The 22,996-nt window shown below is 43.7% G+C and overlaps 1 protein-coding gene across 1 annotated transcript; it reads right to left on the reverse strand.

Annotated features, from left to right (window-relative positions):
- Positions 1-16,979: 16,979 nt before the first annotated feature.
- Positions 16,980-20,338, reverse strand: LOC120025195 (iroquois-class homeodomain protein irx-3-like). The gene is made up of 4 exons (XM_038969658.1): positions 19,934-20,338; positions 18,298-19,339; positions 17,691-17,757; positions 16,980-17,327 (listed from the first exon to the last, which is right to left on the reverse strand). The coding sequence occupies exons 1-4, from the start codon at positions 20,147-20,149 to the stop codon at positions 17,273-17,275; spliced, it is 1,380 nt and encodes a 459-aa protein (XP_038825586.1). The 5' UTR covers positions 20,150-20,338; the 3' UTR covers positions 16,980-17,272.
- Positions 20,339-22,996: the final 2,658 nt, after the last annotated feature.

Genomic DNA, 22,996 nt, shown 5'->3' on the forward strand with positions numbered 1-22,996 from the left:
ACTATGCAGTATTTAGTTTTTTTACGTGTTATTTCTTACATTGTTACCCCAGGTAATCTTAGGTTTTATTACATACAGTCGGGAGGAACTATTGGATATAAGAGCAACGTCAACTCACCAACATTACGCCCAGGAATACGACTTTCCCGAAGCGGATCCTCTGTTTTGCCCACCACCCAGGACAATGGATCGGATCCCAGCCGGCGAACCAAAACAACGACGCCGTAAAAGGGACAGACGAAGCGGTCTTCTGGTCAGGCTCCGGGGACGGGCACATCGCGCACCGCTCCCGAGCATACTACTCGCCAAAGTCCAGTCTCTTAACAACAAGGTAGATGAAATCTGAGCAAGGGTAACATTCCAGAGAGACATAAGAGACTGTAACCTTCTTTGCTTCACGGAAACATGGCTCACTCGAGACACGCTATCGGAGTCGGTACAGCCAGCTGGTTTCTTCACGCATTGCGCCGACAGAAACAAGCATCTTTCTGGTAAGAAGAAGGGCGGGGTGGTATGCCTTATGATTAACGAGACATGGTGTGATCATAACAACATACAGGAACTCAAGTCCTTCTGTTCACCTGACTTAGAATTCCTCACAATCAAATGCCGACCGCATTATCTACCAAGAGAATTCTCTTCGATCATAATCACAGCCGCATATATTCCCCCCCAAGCAGACACATCGATGGCCCTGAACGAACTTCATTTGAATCTATGTGAACTGGAAACCACATATCCCGAGGATGCATTCATTGTAGCTGGGGATTTTAACAAGGCTAATCTGAAAACAAGACTCCCTAAATTCTATCAGCATATCGATTGTGCAACCAGGGCTGGTAAAACCCTAGATCATTGTTATTCTAACTTCCGCGACGCATATAAGGCCCTCCCCCGCCCTCCTTTTGGAAAGGCTGACCACGACTTCATTTTGTTGCTCCCAGCCTATAGACAGAAACTAAAACAGGAAGCTCCCGCGCTCAGGTCTGTTCAAAGCTGGTCCGACCAATCTGATTCCACGCTTCAAGATTGCTTCGATCACATGGACTGGGATATGTTCCGCATTGCGTCAAACAACAACATTGGCGAATACGCTGATTCGGTGAGCGAGTTTATTAGCAAGTGCATCGGTGATGTTGTACCCACAGTGTTTATTATAACATTCCCCAACCAGAAACGGTGGATTGATGGCAGCATTCGCGCGAACCACTGCTTTTAATCAGGGCAAGGTGACCGGAAACATGACCAAATACAAACAGTGTAGCTATTCCCTCCGCAATGCAATCAAACACGCTAAGCATCAGTAAAGAGACAAAGTAGAATCGCAATTCAACGGCTCAGACACGAGAGGTATGTGGCAGGGTCTACAGTCAATCACGGATTACAAAAAGAAAACCAGCCCCGTCGCGGACCAGGATGTCTTGCTCCCAGACAGACTAAACAACGTCTTTGCTCGCTTTGAGGACAATACAGTGCCACTGACACGGCCCGCTTCCAAAACCTGCAGACTCTCCTTCACTGCAGCTGACGTGAGTAAAACATTTAAACGTGTTAACCTTCGCAAGGCTGCAGGCCCAGACGGCATCCCCAGCCGCGTCCTCAGAGCATGCGCAAACCAGCTGCCTGGTGTGTTTACGGACATATTCAATCAATCCTTATCCCAGTTTGCTGTTCCCACATGCTTCAAGAGGGCACCATTGTTCCTGTTCCCAAGAAGGCTAAGGTAACTGAGCTAAACTACTACCGCCCCGTAGCACTCACTTCCACCATCATGAAGTGCTTTGAGAGACTAGTCAAGGACCATTTCACCTCCACCCTACCTGACACCCTGGACCCACTCCAATTTGCTTACCGCCCCAATAGGTCCACAGACGACGCAATCGCAACCACACTACACACTGCCCTAACCCATCTGGACAAGAGGAATACTTATGTGAGAATGCTGTTCATCGACCACAGCTCAGCATTTAACACCATAGTACCCTCCAAACTCGTCATGAAGCTCGAGACCCTTGGGTCTGGACCTCGCCCTGTGCAACTGGGTACTGGACTTCCTGACGGGCCGCCCCCAGGTGGTGAGGGTAGGTAACAACATCTCCATCCCGCTGATCCTCAACACTGGGGCCCCACAAGGGTGCGTTCTGAGCCCTCTCCTGTACTCCCTGTTCACCCACGACTGCGTGGCCATGCACGCCTCCAACTCAATCATCAAGTTTGCAGACGACACTACAGTGGTAGGCTTGATTACCAACAACAACGAGACGGCCTACAGGGAGGAGGTGAGGGCCCTCGGAGTGTGGTGTCAGGAAAATAACCTCACACTCAACGTCAACAAAACCAAGGAGATGATCGTGGACTTCAGGAAACAGCAGAGGGAGCACCCCCCTATCCACATCAACGGGACAGTAGTGGAGAGGGTAGTAAGTTTTAAGTTCCTCGGCGTACACATCACGGACAAACTGAATTGGTCCACCCACACAGACAGCGTGGTGAAGAAGGCGCAGCAGCGCCTCTTCAACCTCAGGAGGCTGAAGAAATTTGGCTTGTCACCAAAAGCACTCACAAACTTCTACAGATGCACAATCGACAGCATCCTGTTGGGCTGTATCACCGCCTGGTACGGCAACTGCTCCGCCCACAACCGTAAGGCTCTCCAGAGGGTAGTGAGGTCTGCATAACGCAAACTACCTGCCCTCCAGGACACCTACACCACCCGGTCACAGGAAGGCCATAAAGATCATCAAGGACAACAACCACCCGAGCCACTGCCTGTCACCCTGCTATCATCCAGAAGGCGAGGTCAGTACAGGTGCATCAAAGCAGGGACCGAGAGACTGAAAAACAGCTTCTATCTCAAGGCCATTAGACTGTTAAACAGCCACCACTAACAGCCACCACTGACTCAGCCACTTTAATAATGTAAAAATGTATGTAAAAAATGTATCACTAGCCACTCTAAACAATGCCACTTCATATAATGTTTACATACCCTACATTCCTCATCTCATATGAATATACTGTACTCTATACCATCTACTGTATCTTGCCATCTTTATGTAATACATGTATCACTAGCCACTTTAAACAATGCCACTTTAATATGTTTACATACCCTACATTACTCATCTCATATGTATATACTGTACTCGATACCATCTACTGCATCTTGCCTATGCCGTTCTGTACCATCACTCATTCATGTATTTTTATGTACATATTCTATCATTCCTTTACACTGTGTGTATCAGGTAGTTGTTGTGGAATTGTTAGGTTAGATTGCTTGTTGGTTATTACTGCATTGTCGGAACTAGAAGCACAGGCATTTCGCTACACTCGCATTAACATCTGCTAACCATGTGTATGTGACAAATAAAATTTGATTTGATTTGATTCATTTCGAATCCCACCATACCTTCTCTGCTATGCAATCTGGTTGCCGAGCTGGTCATGGGTGCACCTCAGCCATGCTCAAGGTCCTAAATGATATCATAACCGCCATCGATAAAAGACAATACTGTGCAGCCATATTTATCGACCTGGCCAAGGCTTTCGACTCTGTCAATGACCGTATTCTTATCGGCAGACTCAACAGTCTTGGTCTCTCAAATGACTGCCTCGCCTGGTTCACCAACTACTACTCAGATAGAGTTCAGTGTGTCAAATCGGAGGGCCTGTTGTCCGGACCTCTGGCAGTCTCTATGGGGGTGCCACAGGGTTAAATTCTCAGGCTGACTATTTTCTCTGTATACATCAATGATGTCGCTTTTTCTGCTGGTTATTCTCTGATCCACCTCTACGCAGTCGACACCGTTCTGTATACTTCTGGCCCTTCTTTGGACACTGTGCTAACAAACCTCCAGACGAGCTTCAATGCCATACAACTCTCCTTCCGTGGCCTCCAACTGCTCTTAAATGCAAGTAAAACTAAATGCATGCTCTTCAACCAATCGCTGCCCACACCCGCCCGCCCGACTAGCATCACTACTCTAGACGGTTCTGACTTAGAATATGTGGACAACTACAAATACCATGGTGTCTGGTTAGACTGTAAACTCCCCTTCCAGACTCACATTAACCTGTTGACGCTAGGGGTCAGATATTTATTTTATTTTAAATAACGTTCCCAAGTTAAACGGACTATTTCTCAGGTCCAGATCGTAGAATATGCATATAATTTACAGATTAGGATAGAAAACACTCCAACGTTTCCAAAACTGTCAAAATATTGTCTGTGAGTATAATAAAACTGATTCTGCAGGGCAAAAACCTGAGAAAATCTAACCCGTATGTGATTTTTATTTTATTTTTTATCTGTGTTTCCTGGCCCGTATCAACCAGATTCCTTTTCCAATGGCTTCCTCAGGCTGTGACCAGGCTTTAGACATAGTTTCAGGCTTTTATTTTGAAAAATGAGCGAGATTTTTCAAAACTAGTCAGGTGTCCTCTGATTAGTTCCTGCGCGCGAGAGGGTAGCTCTCCATTTTCTTTTTCGCTCTTATTGAATAGGTTACGGTCCGGTTGAAATATTATCGATTATGTTTGTTAAAAACAACCTGAGGATTGTTGACATGTTTCTACGACCATTATGGATACTTTTTGGAATTTTTGTCGAACGGAACGAGGCTTTGGTTTTCTGAACATAACGCGCAACCCAAATGGCGTTTTTTTGTTATAAAAGTAATATTTATCGAACAAAAAGAACATTTGTTGTGTAACTGGGAGTCTCGTGAGTGCAAACATCCGAAGATTATCAAAGGTAAGTGATTAATTTTATTGCTTTTCTGACTTTCGTGACAAAGCTAACCAAGCTAATATAAGGCTAACTGTTCTAGCATTGATTGATACACTCACAAAAGCTTGGATTGCTTTCGCTGCCAAGCATATTTTCAAAATCTGACACGATAGGTGGATTAACAACAAGCTAAGCTGTGTTTTGGTATATTTCACTTGTGATTGCATGATTATAAATATTTTTAGTAATATTTTTGAATCTGATACGTTTGGGAATTTTCTTCTGCCTTTCAGGACCGGAACGAGGCTGTAGTTTTCTGAACATAACGCGCAACCCAAATGGCGTTTTTTTTGTTATAAAAGTAATATTTATCGAACAAAAATAACATTTATTGTGTAACTGGGAGTCTCGTGAGTGCAAACATCCGAAGATTATCAAAGGTAAGCAATTAATTTTATTGCTTTTCTGACTTTCGTGACCATGCTAATTTGGGGCTAACTGTTCTGGCATTGATTGATACACTCACTAAAGCTTGGATTTCTTTCGCTGTAAAGCATATTTTCAAAATCTGACACGATAGGTGGATTAACAACAAGCTAAACTGTGTTTTGGTATATTTCACTTGTGATTGCATGATTATAAATATTTGTAGTAATATTTTGCGCCCTGCAATTCAGCGGTTGTTTAGGAAAATGATCCCGTAAAAGGGATCCGTAGCGCAGAGAAGTTAAGCATCTCCAATCCAAAATGAAATCTAGAATCGGCTTCCTATTTTGCAACAAAGCATCCCTCGCTCATGCTGCCAAACATACCCTCGTAAAACTGACCATCCTACCGATCCTTGACTTCAGCGATGTCATTTATAAAATAGCCTCCAACACTCTACTCAGCAAATTGGATGCAGTCTATCACAGTGCCATCCGTTTTGTCACCAAAACCCCATATACTACCTACCACTGCGACCTGTATGCTCTCGTTGGCTGGCCCTCGCTTCATATTCGTCGCCAAACCTACTGGCTCCAGGTCATCTACAAGTCTTTGCTAGGTAAAGCCCCGCTTTATCTCAGCTCACTGGTCACCATAGCAGCACCCACCCGTAGCACGTGCTTCAGCAGGTATATTTCACTGGTCACCCCCAAGCCAACTCCTATTTTGGCCACCTTTCCTTACAGTTCTCTGCTGCCAATGACTGGAACAAATTGCAAAAATCACTGAAGCTGGAGACTTATATCTCCCTCACTAACTTTAAGCATCAGCTGTCAGAGCAGCTTACCGATCATTGCACCTGTACATAGCCCATCTGTAAACAGCCCACCCAACTACCTCATCCCCATTTTTGTTATTTTTATTTTTTGCTCCTTTGCACCCCAGTATCTCTACGTGCGCATTCATCTTCTGCACATCTATCACTCCAGTGTTTAATTGCTAAATTGTAATTATTTCCCCTCTTAGGCTTATTTATTGCATTACCTCCCTAATCTTACTACATTTGTCCACACTGTATATAGACTTTTCTATTATGTTAGTGACTGTATATTTGTTTATCCCATGTGTAACTCTGTGTTGTCTGAGTCGCATTGCTTTGCTCTATCTTGACCAGGTCGCAGTTGTAAATGAGAACTTGTTCTCAACTGGCCTACCTGCCTCTTCTGCATTTAACCCAACCCTTCTGAATCAAAGAGGTGCGGGCCTGCCTTAATCAACGTCATTGGCTCTCTGCTGAGGAACACCTGTCCGTCACTAACGGACCTACTCCTGCCGTGTCCTGTAGAGCTGCAGATGGATCCTGGGGGCAGCAGGAGGCCCCTGTGCTGTGTGATTTCCTCCTTCCACCTCCTCACATCTCCTCCTCCACATTAACACTCATGTTTTTCCCTCTTAACCCACTCTACCCCTATTCCTTTACACTGTATGTCTGGCATTCTGTAGCGGGCCGGGGGGGGGGTAAGAGATGGCCAGCTGTGTGCCAGCTGTGTGCCAGTGGAGCGCTGAGTGGCGTGGACAAAGGACCATTATCTCCCTCACACACAACCTCTCTCACACCACACCGTAGCCAGGACCAGACCGGGGACCAGGCCCTGCTAAAACAGACAGGCAGACAGACAGACAGACAGACAGACAGACAGACAGACAGACAGACAGACAGACAGACAGACAGACAGACAGACAGACAGACAAACTCTGCAAAAACCATCACTCCTCCGTCTCTCTACGTCTCTCTCTCTGTCTCAGACACGCAGGCGAGGCAGAGAGCTTCACCAATCCCCACTATTCTACATAGATGTGTCCCTGCCTCAGTCGGCCATTTTCCATGTATCACTAATACCTGTGACTGACATAGAGAGGACTAAACAACTCATTAGAGTGTATTGGATGATACATACACACCAGCTTATCGGTGCTCTCTCAGTCAGCCTGTCCTTTGCACAGTGGTTGGAAGGGTCCCATGCTGATAGGAAAAGAGACCTTTCACTATAATAGGACCGCTTCTGCCAGTTGATTCATAGACAGGTTGTACGTCTACACATCCGTGATTCATGACTTTCCCATTTGTCACAGTGTTTATTGTGTATCGCAATGAGATACACTATGATTATGATAATGAAATAATAATCACATTTATGAGTAATGTAAATATAATAATTTCCCCCCTGCATGTCCACTGGTTGAACTATGGGAGAAAGACAGCTGATGAGTGAAGATGCTTGTTGGAGTGGGGGGAGAGGAGAGAGAGAGAGAGAGAGAGAGAGAGAGAGAGAGAGAGAGAGAGAGAGAGAGAGAGAGAGAGAGAGAGAGAGAGAGAGAGAGAGAGAGAGAGAGAGAGAGAGAGAGAGAGAGAGAGAGAGAGAGAGAGAGAGAGAGAGAGAGAGAGAGAGAGAGAGAGAGAGAGAGAGAGAGAGAGAGAGAGAGAGAGAGAGAGAGAGAGAGAGAGAGAGAGAGAGAGAGAGAGAGAGAGAGAGAGAGAGAGAGAGAGAGAGAGAGGCAGAGGCCAGGGGAGGTTCCACTGTCAGACTCGTCAGCCTGGGGGAAATAGATGACAGTTACAACCGCCCTCGGCCAATTAACTGTCATCTCAGCTGTTGCTTTAACTCGCTGACCTTACCTCTTCTCTGTTGTTTGTCTTATCATTTCCGGATAGAGGACCTCATCTGTGTATGTAAAGGAGAGCCATGACCTTCAAACTAGAGTACAAAGGTCACAGGTCAGAGTTTGTATATTTCTTTAGCCTGCATAGCTACATTTATAGCGAATCTTCATTGGTAAATTGAAGAGAAGAAGAAAATATGTCTCAGGGGATTTCTGAGAGCTATCTGTTATTACTGGCAATTACTCTCCAATCTCCTGCTTTATCTACCTGTGAAATGACATTAGACATGCCTTTTCCCATGGTCAATCCCAGAGGAAAACTAGGCTACGCTATGAAGATTGTGATGGTCCCATAGGACCTGAAGGTCCAAACTCCTAACCCCTCCTCTTCATCAACTAACCAAGCGTTTCCTTTCCATGGCTCCTGCATGGGAGCAGAGCTAATTTCTTTGAGAAATACTCAAGCTTTTGTCTTTGAGGAAGCATGGGGTATTAGAGAAGGAAATTGAATGTCCTCCATGTTTCTCTCCTTCCCTGTACTGTGTGAGTGTGATGTGGGTTGAGCTGGGCTGTCGGTGAATGGGGGATACTGGGGATACAGTTTCAGTGAGTGGTGCTGTGGTCTTAGCATGACAACAGAGAGGGCGGCACGTACTCACTGCCCCCTCAGAGGGAGGACAAAGTGACACAGCGTCCACCCCTCCCTGTTTCTGAGAGCGCCACTTCATTGTGCCCCCTTCTCCTTGCGAGACAAAGCCCAGAGAGGAGGCTCTCAGCTGGGGATGGAGGGGGAACATTCATGGGGCGCTGCCCGGCTCGCCCATGCGCTTCTTCTTCTTCTGCTACTTCCGAAAAGAACCCCCACCTCCCTCTTCCGGTCTGTTTGGATGCGTCCCCAAATTAAACCCTATTCCCTATATAGTGGTCAAAAGTAGTGAACTATATAGGGAATAGGGTGTCATTTTGGACTCAGTCTCTGACTGGCAGCGTGAGGAGTGTTATGATCCAACCCCAGCTCCAGCAGCGCACAACAACCCATTTCAGCACAAATTAGCATGATGAATAAAGTTTGGTTTGGTTGGATAATCAGTACTGATAACTCCCTTCAAACGTAGAACATTCCTAAATATGTCCATTGTACACAAAGCACCCCTCGCACTGTTGAATAGTTCTGTCATACACCCTTTCATTCTCAAATACACACACACACACATGCACGAGAAAACGGACGCAGAAATTGTACACACAAAACACACAAACAAAACACACACACAATTCGTGTCGCTGCTCTCTCACCCTCTGTCATTTGCATGGCAATGCCATTATCAGAGTGAGGTGTCACATGGAGTGGGCCACAATGTGCCTGACAACAAGTTTATCTAAGCACAAAGAGAGAAGTTGGGAAGAATGGAGTGCTTTTTGCCTCCTGTCCTCTCCTCTTCTCTACTACTCTCTCGTCCTCTCCTCTCCGAGTGGACCAGAGCAGGGTTCAAATACTATTTTAAACAATTTCAAATACGGTGCTTGATTGGTCTTTCCTGCTGCAAAGGAACCAATAGAAAAGTCCCAAATAGTATTTGAACTAGAGTGAAGACGGGTCATGGGGCACAAACAGACAGTCAGACATGGAAGAGAGTGATTCTGTCAGACTCCTCACCGTATTGAAGGGTTGGAGATCAATAACCTGAGTTTACATCTCCAACGCTCGTAGGCATCATCATTATACAGCTAAGGCCTCACACCTGCAGTATCGACCTACTGCCTGCCCACGTTTACAAGCAAGCAGCACACGCACGCACGCACACACACACGCACGCACGCACACACACACACACACACACACACACACACACACACACACACACACACACACACACACACACACACACACACACACACACACACACACACACATGTACACACACACAGGTACACACACATTGTTTGGTGTATGTCTGGTCTGGGCTGGCTAGGCTAGGCTAGGTTAGGCTAGGCTAAGCTAGGTTAGGCTAGGCTAGGTTAGGCTAGGCTAGGCGGTGATGTCATCCCCTGGATATGGTTGTCTAGATTGCCTCAGTAAAACAAACATAACCTGTCTTGGTCAGAGCTGGAATGTGGTGGCTGTGAATGCCCCTATCAGTAGTATCACTGTTTGAATAAATCACCGACATCACGGTCGTGTATTGCAACATTTAGCTATGTTGATAAGTGGTGGTGTCTGTGTGTGTCCCCTGGCTGGCCTGGCTTGCCCTGTACTGTAGCACTGCTCTCTTGTTTCAGTCACACTGATAAGCAGTGGAGCTCTGACTGGGTGGCTATTGGCTGACTAGCTTCCTGGTAGGAAGTTAAGACCTGTACCCAACCAACTGCCTTGCCACCCCCACACTGTACTGTACTGGCAGACTGATCATCAGCTTATTGTCTGTCTGTAGAGTGAGCCTAAATACTCTCCGTCTGTGGTGATATCTTTCTCTCTGATTGGCACACACACACACACACACACACACACACACACACACACACACACACACACACACACACACACACACACACACACACACACACACACACACACACACACACACACACGCACACACGCACACACACACACACACACACAAACAATCTGTGCTGTGTCATAACACTGATAACCAGTTCTGCCACCGAGGTGCAGAGCAATAAAACCATCATTTCAGTTATGATATATTGACAATCAAGAACGCTTTATGAACCCAGTATTGAGTCATTCTAATTTGGCTGTTAACTGCATGTGGAGCAGTACACAACATTAATCCTGCCTTCCAAATTGCCGAGAGACTGTTTGCAAAAGATACAAAAAACAATTGACTTTTTAATGCTTTCATATTGTACAGCGTGAGAGACACAAAAGACAAAATAGAAACCCATTGTGTTCCTGCTTTGTGTGCAAAGTGGAAAAATTCCACTCCACTGTGCCATGCTGATAGCCATGTGATGGATATGGCTTGATGGAGATGCTGGGAATGAATGAATATAATGCAATGTATACAGGGATATGGATCAAAGAAGAGAGAGGAAGGAGAGGACCATTTGCATCCCAAATGGCACCCTATTCCCTATACAGTGCACTACTTTCTTCGGTCAAAAGTGCACTGTATAGGGAATAGGGTGTCATTTGGGATGCACATACTGTCTAGTCTCCTAGATGTAGAAGGACAAGAGGAAAACTCCTTGAGTCTCTAGGACGTGATTGGCTGGATGGTGGCTGGTAAAGGGAACTTAATAAATTCTTCCTCCTTGGCACACTGTCAAACAAGTCCTTTCTTACATCTTGCCATGAATACATTACAGACTGTGTGTGATTGATTAGAGACCCTCTGGAGAGGGTGAACCGATGAACCCACTCCCTCGGCTTGATTAATAGACTTTATTAAGAGACTGAGCTCCTTTTTAATAATGGTAATGTAATAGGGAGTCTACCCACTACTATCACTACTCTGGTTTCTCTCCTTCTCCTTCTCGGTTTCTCTCCTCCTTCTCAGTTTCTCTCCTTCTCCTTCTCGGTTTCTCTCCTTCTCCTTCTCGGTTTCTCTCCTTCTCCTTCTCGGTTTCTCTCCCTCTATTTCTCGGTTGCGCTCCAAATCGCACCCTATTCCCTAGAAAGTGCACTACTTTTGACCAGAGCTCTATGGGTCAAAAGAGGTATAGGGTCCTGGTCAAAACTAGTGCACTACATAGGGAATAGGATGTGACTTGAAACTCAACCAGTGTCAGTGCCTGCATGTGATTGTGAATAAAGGGGCCTGTATGCAATGTATGAAGTCTGTACAAATATTGGAAACGTCCAAAATATGTCCTCTCATTAACAGTGATGAGTGAAAGGGCCAGTATTGGCATGTGTCAGATGTGTTGGGGGTGTAAAGGTGCTGTCGTACAAGGCCTCTGCTGTGTGCGGAGAGCCTCTCCCTTCGCCCTGCTAGAGACCTCACTCCCCTGTGATCATCTCAAAAGCAGAAGAAAATGTGTCTTATTAGTTCGCACCGTGTGGCTAAATTCTGTGCTACACCGCTGACTAATGTACAAGGCTGAGAAAGAGTAGGGTGGCTGGTTGCTGTGCCTCTGTTAGTGACGTGTGAGGAGAGGGCGCGGGGTGGAGAGAGGAGATCTCTCTCTCTCTCTCTCTCTCTCTCTCTCTCTCTCTCTCTCTCTCTCTCTCTCTCTCTCTCTCTCTGCGAGCGAGAGACATTTTATACACCAGCTCTCGGCTCATCTTCAATAGTCAACAAACTCTTTCAACAGACCGATATGATAAAGTCGGGAATTTAACAATATACTACCCCCATAAACAAGTTAACAAAAACACTTTCAGAAATAGTATCATATATCTACATTTCATTCTTTATTCCAGTCTTTAGTTGAATCTTTACCAACAGATGCCACTCCATTGAGTGACAGAAAGGAGAAAGTCAGAACATATGCATGGTAGGGCAGAAGCATGTTTTATAGAGGGGTGGGATAAAAAGGCCCGAGCCCTTTGCTTTGTCAGGGGGAACAACATAAAGAGAGCAGTGCTCTGCTTCAAAGCTGCATTTCCATAATTGCCCTGTAACTTGGGCGAGGCTGAGGGATGAGTCTGACGGGGGCTGAGAAAAGCACAATCTTACAGATGGGTGAACGGCAAAAGCCTAGACGCCTCTCCCTCTGTCCGCCTGTCCCCCATTCCCTACTTGTTGCCTTTCGGATTCAGTGAAAGAATTCCTCTTTCTAACCCCCATCAACAATAGGCATGAAATCGGTGCCCTCCCTCTCTCCCGCTCCGGCCCAAGAGAATTTCACTCCTTCCCGACCTTTTGTCCTCTATAGTAGACCTGGGGGAAACAGAACAACCCTCTCTCTCTCACTGGCCAATCCTTAACCTGTTTGTGCACCCCTTCCACAGTTAATAAGAAATATGGCCTATAAAACATACATTGGGGCACATGAGTTGCACGTCCACATCTTTGACATAGTACAGAGAGAGCTTTTCTAGCTCTATTCAAATCTAATGTGTAAAGTAAACTTGTGGTGGGACTCGTGTTCTCTCTGAGATGATCTCTTCTCCTCCTGTGGTCACAGACTAACACCCAGGCTGGGTGGGTTTTAAAGGGCAGCCCTCTGGGTGTGGATGTGTGTGTGTGTGTGTGTGTGTGCGTGCGTGCGTGCGTGCGTGCGTGCGTGCGTGCGTGCGTGCGTGCGTGCGTGCGTGCGTGCGTGCGTGCGTGCGTGCGTGCGTGCGCGTTGTAGGGGACAGGGAATATCAGCAGTGCCTCATAAAGGGATTAGCTCACAGGACAAAGAAAGTGGTCCTCTTCAAAGCTGGACTCGGGCCACAAAGGAGATGACATTTGTCCGTCTCTGTGTCAGGAGGGGGTGTGGCGTGAGGGGACAGGGGACAGAGGGGGACGAGGGTCGCAATGACAGAAGGGGAGGATGAGGTGAAAACACAAGGTTGACCCTCTTTATTTGGGCATGCCTTCTCTTTCACAGGACACCTCTGGCCCCTTCTTCTGTTTATTTACTCCTCTGTTCTCGTTCTCTCCATTCACATGGGTCTTCCATCTCTCTCTGATGGCTCCATTGGCTGCCTGGTCTGACCAGGCCCCTCCACCGGCCCCACTTCTACACGGTCCAACCTGGCACTACTGCGTCCTGTTTGTCCACCCTCCTCTCTGGATCAATGCACAGCTCAGAATTACAGATTACAAATTTCCTTTTCATGATTCTATCTTCTATCTTGGATTTTTCCCCCCTCAAAATCTGTTTTTACAATACATTCCTTTTTTCGCAGGGCGTAGCTATGTACCTCTGTCTTAATTCATTGATGCTGGATGTGAGCAGCACTCAGGCCCAACAAAGGACATGTGATTAGTGATGGACTGAAATGCCATTTATTTGCAGCGTGTCAATAGGAACTGGGTTTCCCACAGCCTTGGTGCATGAGGCTCACCTCAGATCACTCTCACTTTATAATGCAAAATAGAACTGCCCAACAAGCACAAGAATGAACTTGTCTATAAAAACTAAAATGTGTGTGTGTGTGTATTTCTGTTTATTCTCACATTTCATATTCCTCATGAAGATGATATCTGCACTACTACATTTATATTAAGGACACTGCTTTTTGTAAAAATTATGTTCGTTTTGACCATATAGCTGTTCTTTGTCTTGTTATTTTCTGTGTATAAATGTGCACAAGCAAGGTGTCCATCCGTAAATGTGTGTTGCCTTTCCTTTTTCATCCGTTGTGCTATTAAACCAGACTCTCTGGCGAATCAATCAGCCAGAGTATTTAACATCGCTGGGAGCGAGGAAATAAAAAGAGGAGTCAGTGTTGATTATTGTTCAATAGGCACGAGGACATCCACTTAACGCGGGGAAATGAGTGACACACCGTGCCCCGCTGGAAATGGCCCCTGCATGCGCTGTGGTGTGTAGCTCTGAGCGAAATGTTAGCTAATGCATTCCATTTGCTCTGTTCAACCCGGAGCAGGTTGGACACGTATGGCGACATAGACACAGGCATGATTCGTTTGTTTGTACTGAGGAATTGTAATCCCTAATTTCATGCACGAATCAGAAGAGGCCCTCTGCACTCTGAACAACGATCGCTGTCCCTTCAGTAGCATTACGATTGAATTTTCATGATCAAGAGAGATTGTTCCAGAAGCTCCCTTGTCAACTAATATCCCCCCAGAACACTGAGGAAATCATCATCAATATTTATAATCGTAATGAACGTGCACACACATGTGTATGTATGAGTAGGAGGGGAGATAGTTGTGGGGGTTCTTTGTAGTTTATTATTCCACTGCAAGTATTATCACTGACAGGAACAATTATTTGTAATGCCTGTTTTTGATTTAAAATTATGTAATATCATGTCAATCTATTCTGTCAATTTGACTACATTTTAATACATAATAAACAGTGCCTGATTCTGAGATGAAGTGTGATACTGGATATTTTGGTTACATTTAAGAGTTAATTTGAACAACCCAGACATCTTTGGGCATATTTATTGGTATTGGAAGCGCGTTCTCTCTCGTGACATGTGCTATGTGTTTTAAGTGGGTCATCGGTGATAGGCGAATGCTGGTCACTCTCTCTGTGTTACTTCCTGCGCCGCGCGGTGCAGCCAGAGCTCGTGGTGCTGGTGCGTTTCCGAGTGAAAGTGGGCACAAACCAGAAAAATGATTACATCAATCAGTGTCACAACTAGCCGCTGTGACTTATGAATATGCATAGTGCGCGCGCAGTTAGATAGGGGGCTCTCAGGAAGATAATTGATTGGACAGGAAGGCAGCATGGTGAGAGGAGCGCGAGAAGGCCAGCCTACTTAGTAGAATACCAAGCCCCGGTCCAAAGTTTTCTCCCGGCTGGGTCTCTAAGCACAGCCTCGAATGTCCGTTGGAAATGTTGGGCTTTTCTGTCTGTTGTGTTGCGCTGCTATGTAACCATCCCAGAGCGAGCCCTGAAAACAAAGCGGTCCTGCTCTCCATTGGCCAATCAACCCAAAACGCGCTCAATTGGTGGAATGTGTGACAGAATGCGCCATTTGTATGATTTTTTTTACTTCAACAAAGAGCGAAAAAGGAAATCTGGGGCTCCCCATACAATTTGAAGCCATACTGTCTGTATTCTTCTATTTTCTAGGTAAAACAATGTAGGTTTTTGAAGAAGAATATTTAATTGGCTAATTCAAACACATTCATAAATCTACAAAAGTGTCTTATTTTCACGTATTTCGTTTCTATTTCGAAATCTGCGCTTAATTTCACTGCACACTTGACTGTAAACATGTCGCAAATTCGATAGGATGTAATGTTTTTTCTTGTTGATTTTTTTTGCAGTAGGCCTAGCCTGTTTTTTCTTTCCTTGACAAGTTGGGGAAATGGTCATAGGCCTACAACAAATGTCAACCATTTTGAAGAGGCGGTTGAAATATACAATTTAAACGTTTAATACTTTTTTGTGAAGTGAAATAAACTGAGAGGGGAAAAAACTAAATTAAAGGATACTGAAACAACGAATTATGTGAATATGCACCCCATTTATTTTATATTTGTTTATGTGGCCTGTTTATTAACATGGGTGTTAATGCAGCAGGAACATATCCCAAGTTAATATCTACAAATAAAGGTCATATAAAAAAATATTGATCTATTAATTGTTTAGAATGCAATTATCATATCCCTAAACTTTTTAAGGTCAATTGAGTGTAACGCTGGAGAAGGTTGTATTTTAATACATGCCAAACCAGGAAAAACGCTTTTACGATGGACCTATATGAAAATAATTTTTCAATGGCTTGATTACATATTAATAATTACAATACAAAGTTGTATTTAGGTTAAAATATCCCTATCCCTGTCTTTGCCAGACCGCAGAATCGGCGATGGTGACTAGATTTGACTGTAGAGGGAGCTCCAACTCCAACTTTACATAAACTTTATCTCACAACGCTTCTGACATGCAAATGATCTTAGATGTTGAAACAAACATAAATAAATGATATCACAATGTATTGGTGGCATATGGGTAGCAGTGCAGCCCACAACGGCTGACCAAATTCAAGATGCATAAAAAAAACATGTAGTAGGCCTAACACAAATATTACATGCGAACTGAGATTGCATCGTACATACAACACCACAACCCATTTACGCATAGCCAGTCTTTACGATGTTTAACCTCTCAGTCCAAAATAGTTCCATCCAAATATTCAAATAGTCAGTAGGCCTACATAATTTATCTTCATATGCCATACAATTTTCATACGAAAATTAATGAAAGAATTATTCATTTTAATTCGGCTGTTACGCCTCAATAAGGATAATCCCAGAACAGTAATATCCAAATGTACGATGCAATAATCAGCTAATTACTCTTAAGTCCCTCATATGAAAATGCCTCAAATCGTGCTAGAATATTTACTTATCACAACCAAGTACGATGAAGCCTATTCGCCGTAGGCCACGCAGACAGACACACACACACACACACGTGCAAAAAGCAAAGCACTGTAATTCTGCACCACTTCAAAATCTAATTCGTAACATCTAACGCCCACAACAACTAATACTCTCCTTTCACAAAACAATCATCACACAAACATCTTCCCAAAAATCACAAGCGATTTGAATAAAGTTGCAGCAGTTCATTTATTAGCCAAAATATAGACTTTCTTGTACAATTTGGTTCACAAGTATGTACATTTTCTTAACTTTATATACAAAACATTTTGAACATCAAATCCTCACAGAACTTACAAAAAGAAAAAGAAAACTCACAGACTACTGGTTCATACATTATTACATTAGCAGGTTTACACAGGACATGCTTACAAGGTAAGTATACACAGATGTATTATTCTTATTTTACATTCCTTACAACAGATTAAAATAAATCATAAAAAGAAAGAGCAAAAGTCAAAGTCTAGGAGGAGGCGAGAGCTGATAGAACCATGGCTGCTTCGAGTTGATTCTGAGGCCTGCAACACACGGGTCAAGAAAATAAATACACTCAGCAAAGGGAAAATAATAATAACCTACAACTGCAAGGTAATGAATTGCTTGAAAAGTAAACTGATATAAAGTGAAGATTGCTTTTGAAAAATGAGAGCCAGTTATAAAACCAATGTGGTAAATTTGAGCTGGGGTCTTTGCATGACAAATATGCAAATATAATTTTGAGGCCTAAACGAAATAACACAAGCACGGAGGAATCCATCTATTCGATGTCCTACAAATACAACACAAAGGCTACAGTTTGAGTAAATGTGGTAGTCAACGATAAAATAGGATGTGCATCAAAAATAATATATCCAAATAAAATAAAGATGACAGTCTCTTACCGTCTATGAACTGGGTGGAAGGCTGTTTTTAACAACTTTTTCTCTGCTTCCAAGGCACTAGATCTCTCTGAAATAATAATGGCAATAAAATACATTTAAAAAATGCATTCATTTTCCTGTCTATAACTAGAGCACAGCACTGTCGCAGTGAATTTAGTCTATACTTTATTTTACTGCCTGGGGATCTTCACGTCAGTCACGGGTTAAATACAAGCACGTACAATACTGAAGTAGGTATGTGACAAAGAAATATGGGGCCAACTGATGAATAAAAAATAAAAAATCGGACATGAATAATAATCCATTCTCACAATAAACCAGCTGATAATAACATTAAAAACCAACGACTTCGGGCCTTTTATTTCGACCACCTCTGTCTGTATTCCCCCAGTTCAAAGCTTCAACGCCACCTTATTCTGTCACATAAACGACAGCATGGAAACACACTTTTTATGATCGTCTTTACGGCCTCAAAATGTCTGTCCAGAACAGGCCTATTTAAGTAGGCTGTAGCGTTAAAGAGGGATAAGGAAAGTCTGAAATAGAGTAATAATGAACAGTTTGTTATACAGTCAGGCTCGCCAGCCTCAGTGTTGGTGACATGTACCTGTGACGGCTGTGTCTGAGCTATGACTCTTGTCCTGCATGTGTTGGTGTTGCTGCCTGCTGTAGAGGGCGAGCCCGTTAGCCGAAGCCTGGTTCGCCAGTCCAAGGTAATGGTTAGAGTTCAGTAATGCGAGATGGTGGGCAGAAAAAGCTCGGTTTGTCCAGTTCTGGATTTTTCCAACAGGACAAGAGATGAGTCTATGGTGAGGGCTGATTATGGTCTGGGCCGCGGGCCCAACTGTGTTGCTGCCATTCATTTGTGGAGATTTGCGGGGATTGTCAGGGGTTGTTGCTGTCTCCGCCAAAGACCAAATCTTTGGCTTTTGGGCCGGGGCCGCGTTATTTTCTGATGGGGGCGAGTTGATGGACACCGGATTCAGTTTCAGTTGATCGACATTCGGTTGTGAAGCTTTCATTTCAAAAGAGTGATGGTGGTGGAAGTGCTCGCCCCGGTCCACGTGAATGTCTTTGCCCTCCTTCACTACAGCCTTCAGAAATCTCTGATCGGGCCCTTGTAAATCCTCATAGCCGTCTGAAATCTCAGAGTCGCTTCTACCATCTAATTTTAAATCAGCGCGTAGGTCATCCTGATCATCCAAGTCGTCCTTATTCTCTATATTTTCCGTGTCGATATTTTCTAAATCAATCTCTTCCTCATCCTCTCTCTTGTCCCCTTCCTCTCCCTCCTCGTGATCACTGTTGTAAACATTTCCCTCTTCGTCTGTGCGGCTCCGGGGAGTCCAGGTCATCTTGTTCTCCTTCTTTAGCCTCCTCCTGGCGTTGGCGAACCAGGTGGAAACTTGGGTGAGGGTCATTTTGGTGATGATGGCCAGCATGATCTTCTCCCCCTTGGTGGGGTAGGGGTTCTTACGGTGCTCGCTTAGCCAGGCCTTCAGTGTGCTCGTACTCTCCCTGGTCGCATTTTTGGGTCTGGACGGGTCACCAAACTGATACTGGCCATATGGGTAAAACGCTGGGTGATGGTGGGCAAATCCTGGGTGTCCTTGTACGCCTGGACTGTCTTTCAACTCATACTGAGCACCCTAAAAGACAAAGAGCAGAGACCCAATGGGATGTGTGAGATATTATGATAGATTAATGAAGTTTGCAAAATGAAATTCTACTTTATGTTAAATAAGACAAAATCATATAGGCTAATATATGCAATATAAAGCCAGTATCACCACATGTATCTTTCTTCACATAGGACCTGTGATTTCTGCGTTTACGACTAAGAAAAGCATTACCATATGCAAAGTTACACATTTTTATTTGTTACGCACCATTTCCGTTCGCGACAAAACTATTTGATTTATAACACTTCACTACCAATTGCAAAACATTTCAATGTATTTCAAGATGCATGTATACACACTTAATATATTGCGTTTGATTTCAGTTGTTTTCTTTATTTTCTAGTGGTCTAAACATAGGTTTTCGACTGGCATTTCAGTTATAGTGCTACTTTTAGCTACTTTAACTATTTACAAAAAAGGAGTCAATAACAAAGTTCACCAACGAGTCTTCTTGTTTAGTCCTGAATGGATCATTGTCTCAATAACGTAACGTCACTGCGCCCTTTCTCTTTTTTAGTCTGATGAAGGAAACCAGAGGCATAAATAAACAAAGGCACTCACCAATTGATTGAAAATTGATATATCGTTTGAATAGGGCAGAAATGCTCCATAGCCCTGTGCTGCTGCGGCGAAAGGTGATCCATACATAGTTGAGAGAACGTTTGAGAGTGCCCCGGACGGGCTCAACTCCGTCCCGGCTCGGGCATTGCTGATACCCTGTCGCTCCGGTGGGTATATCGGTCGGATGTACTGATATCCCAGCTGCGGGAAAGACATGGTCGTAGAAAAAAGTCTGCTGCAATCACAAAAAAGCAGGGAATCGCCCTCGCGGTGCGTACTGCGATATCCACTTTACAGTGAGTACAACAAAGTGTAAGGAAGTCTATATTTCCTCAAAAACAGCCAGTGTAAACGATCCGATTGCGCCTTCCTCCTTCACTTCCCTATTGATCTGGATGGACTAAGGTCAGGTCTTTACAGATTGCCTTAGATTATTGCGACTCTTTGCTCTGATTGACATTTCTAGTCGTTTAGAAGCCCCTCCCATTTCTCAAATCTCACCCCCTATACACGCTCTCGCTCTGCCGCGCGCGCCTCTCTCTCTCCCTCCTGTATTTCCCCTGGATAAGTGCACTGACGTCGCGATCTCTTATTTGAATGGTTTTCAAATCTCATTTGATGGCTCGCCAATAATTTAATTTGTTATTTGTTCGCCTGAGCCCTACCCCATTTTAGTGTTAATTCACAATTTGTGGTCATTTGCACAAATAGTAAATATTTCAATGTTGTTGAGTGATTAACTTCACATAAGCCTAGTGTCTCCAGTTTTCTTCTAATGCATGTGTCTCACGTATGTGCAGCCACGACTCATGTCCACTGGAAAGAAAGACCTAAGAAATGTATGTTGTTTACCGGTATCGAGTGATTTGGACTCACGTATGCTAGAAGTCTATGGTCAAGTTGTGTTTTCTTACACCGGTTTGAGGTGTTGCGGACGCTTCTAACAATTGGCAAGCGGATCGGACTCAAATCACTCTTTTAATTTGGGACATCAAACAGTTAGCATGTAACCATTTAACTTCAGAGAGAAAGTTGTCAAGAAATGAAAAGCTGCATGGCTGATTACCGCCTGCGCTGTTAATGAATGCAAAGTGTTAGCGTCAACAATGGCAACGATAAGTAATTAACACGTTGTGTACTGTGGTGGATATACATTTAAAGTGATACACTGGAAACTAAAACATTGAGGTAAAGAAATATTTTACATGAACAACAACAACACAAATAACGTTGATGTAAATAATAATAGTGTCATAAAATAACGATGATGATGATGATAATAATAATAACAATAATAATAATAATAGCCTAATAATATTAGTAATAATAATAATAATAATTGCAAGTGGTTTAATTTATTTAATATTCACTGATTTTATTCATGCTGCACGGAAAGCCATGGCTATTTGTAAATAGGTTAGGCCAGTTAAAAACAATCTTATAAAATCTAATTTTGTATGTATGTACCAAGGCTTCCCTTCCAGGAAAGAAATATCATCTTTACAAGACTATCGCTCATAAAGATTAGGCTACCTTTAAGAAATCCGCTTGATGAATTTGACAAAACCATTTTTTAAATTGTAAATAATTCGGATTAAAACAAAGCAAGGGAGTCAGAATTGAAATTCCATGAATCAATATATGAAAATATGTAGGAAACATCCCTAATCGTATTACATCCGCGTCTTTGTATCATCATATGTCTGTTAAACAACTGCAGTGGTGACTTATGCATTGCTGTTGCAGTTTATTTGAATATGATAAATCTCGGAGCAATATTGACAGCGAGATTAAATCTCATCAATCTCAGTTTAGTTTTGATGATGAGATCCGGTTTCCAAGAACTAGGTCTATGTCTATGTAGGCCTACTTGTTTAAACCTTTAATCTCCTTTTGGAGCTGATATCATTGTCTGGGAGGGATAATAGCAGCTATAATTTCTCATATAGACTATAAGGCTACGCCTTGTTTCCATGAACTCAGTGCCGAACCTCCGTGTTTCCCTTTAACGTGCTGGCATCTTGACACCCAACCGAACCTGGATTATGAGGTTATTAATTACAGCGAGTGGCTGATGCCATCCAACCGGCATGGTAATCACTACATAGCAGTCAATAACACTCAGACGCACACACCAACCTGCAGCAGAGAGAACGGAGGGCCCAGACTTGAGCTGAGAAACTCAGCTGAGCTGAGAAACTCAACATTGATATTTGCCTTCAGATTGAGGGAAGAATGTGTTAGTTGAATGAGTTCAACTAAAATAGGTGAAGAAGTTAGTGTAAGATGTGTGTCAAGTGTCACACGTGTTTGGAAATGCTGAATATTGGAACGGCCAACTTTCGTGTTTTCTTTGTGTTATAATATAAAAGCAGGTGGTTGGAAGTGTGAGAGTGAACGACATATCTGCCATTTAGTGTCCCCTCAGAGGCGCTCCACGTTCGGATGGACACGTGTCTCATCCCCGGGACCTGTCAGGGCCCCTAGGACTCCGTCTGATTTATAACCCCAATCAAACACATATGCACTAACTTAACACTTTCACAACGACCCGGGAAACTGGCATAGCCATAAAACATTAAGACTCCCAGCTCTCTCTCTTACCTCCACTCCACACAATATAGCGTCCCATAACCTGCCCTCTCAGCTTGACTCTATAACATACACACGATGGATATATGAATCAAATGCACCAAACACTGGGGCAGCCACACCACCACTACTACTACTACTACTACTACTACTACTACTAGGAATAATAATAATAATCACCATCATCATCACTAATAATGATAATAATAATAGCAATAATAATAATAATATAGGCCTATTTTTATTCTTTAAAAAAATGATTTATACATGTCTCTATTGTTATAATATAACCCATGCAGGCTAATGTTTCGGTCATGCAAAAGAGGACAATCACACGAGAGTGACTCGAGGGCTGTTTTTTTTACAGAGTTCTTTGAGGGTAATTATGCAGATGACACAATTTCACATCATTTTCAACGGCAAATATACACGGATCTATCGCTCAAGCGTGGTTCCTTATGCAATACACAA

Source organism: Salvelinus namaycush, chromosome 30 (genome assembly GCF_016432855.1).
Source record: "Salvelinus namaycush isolate Seneca chromosome 30, SaNama_1.0, whole genome shotgun sequence".
Classification (NCBI taxonomy): domain Eukaryota; kingdom Metazoa; phylum Chordata; class Actinopteri; order Salmoniformes; family Salmonidae; genus Salvelinus; species Salvelinus namaycush.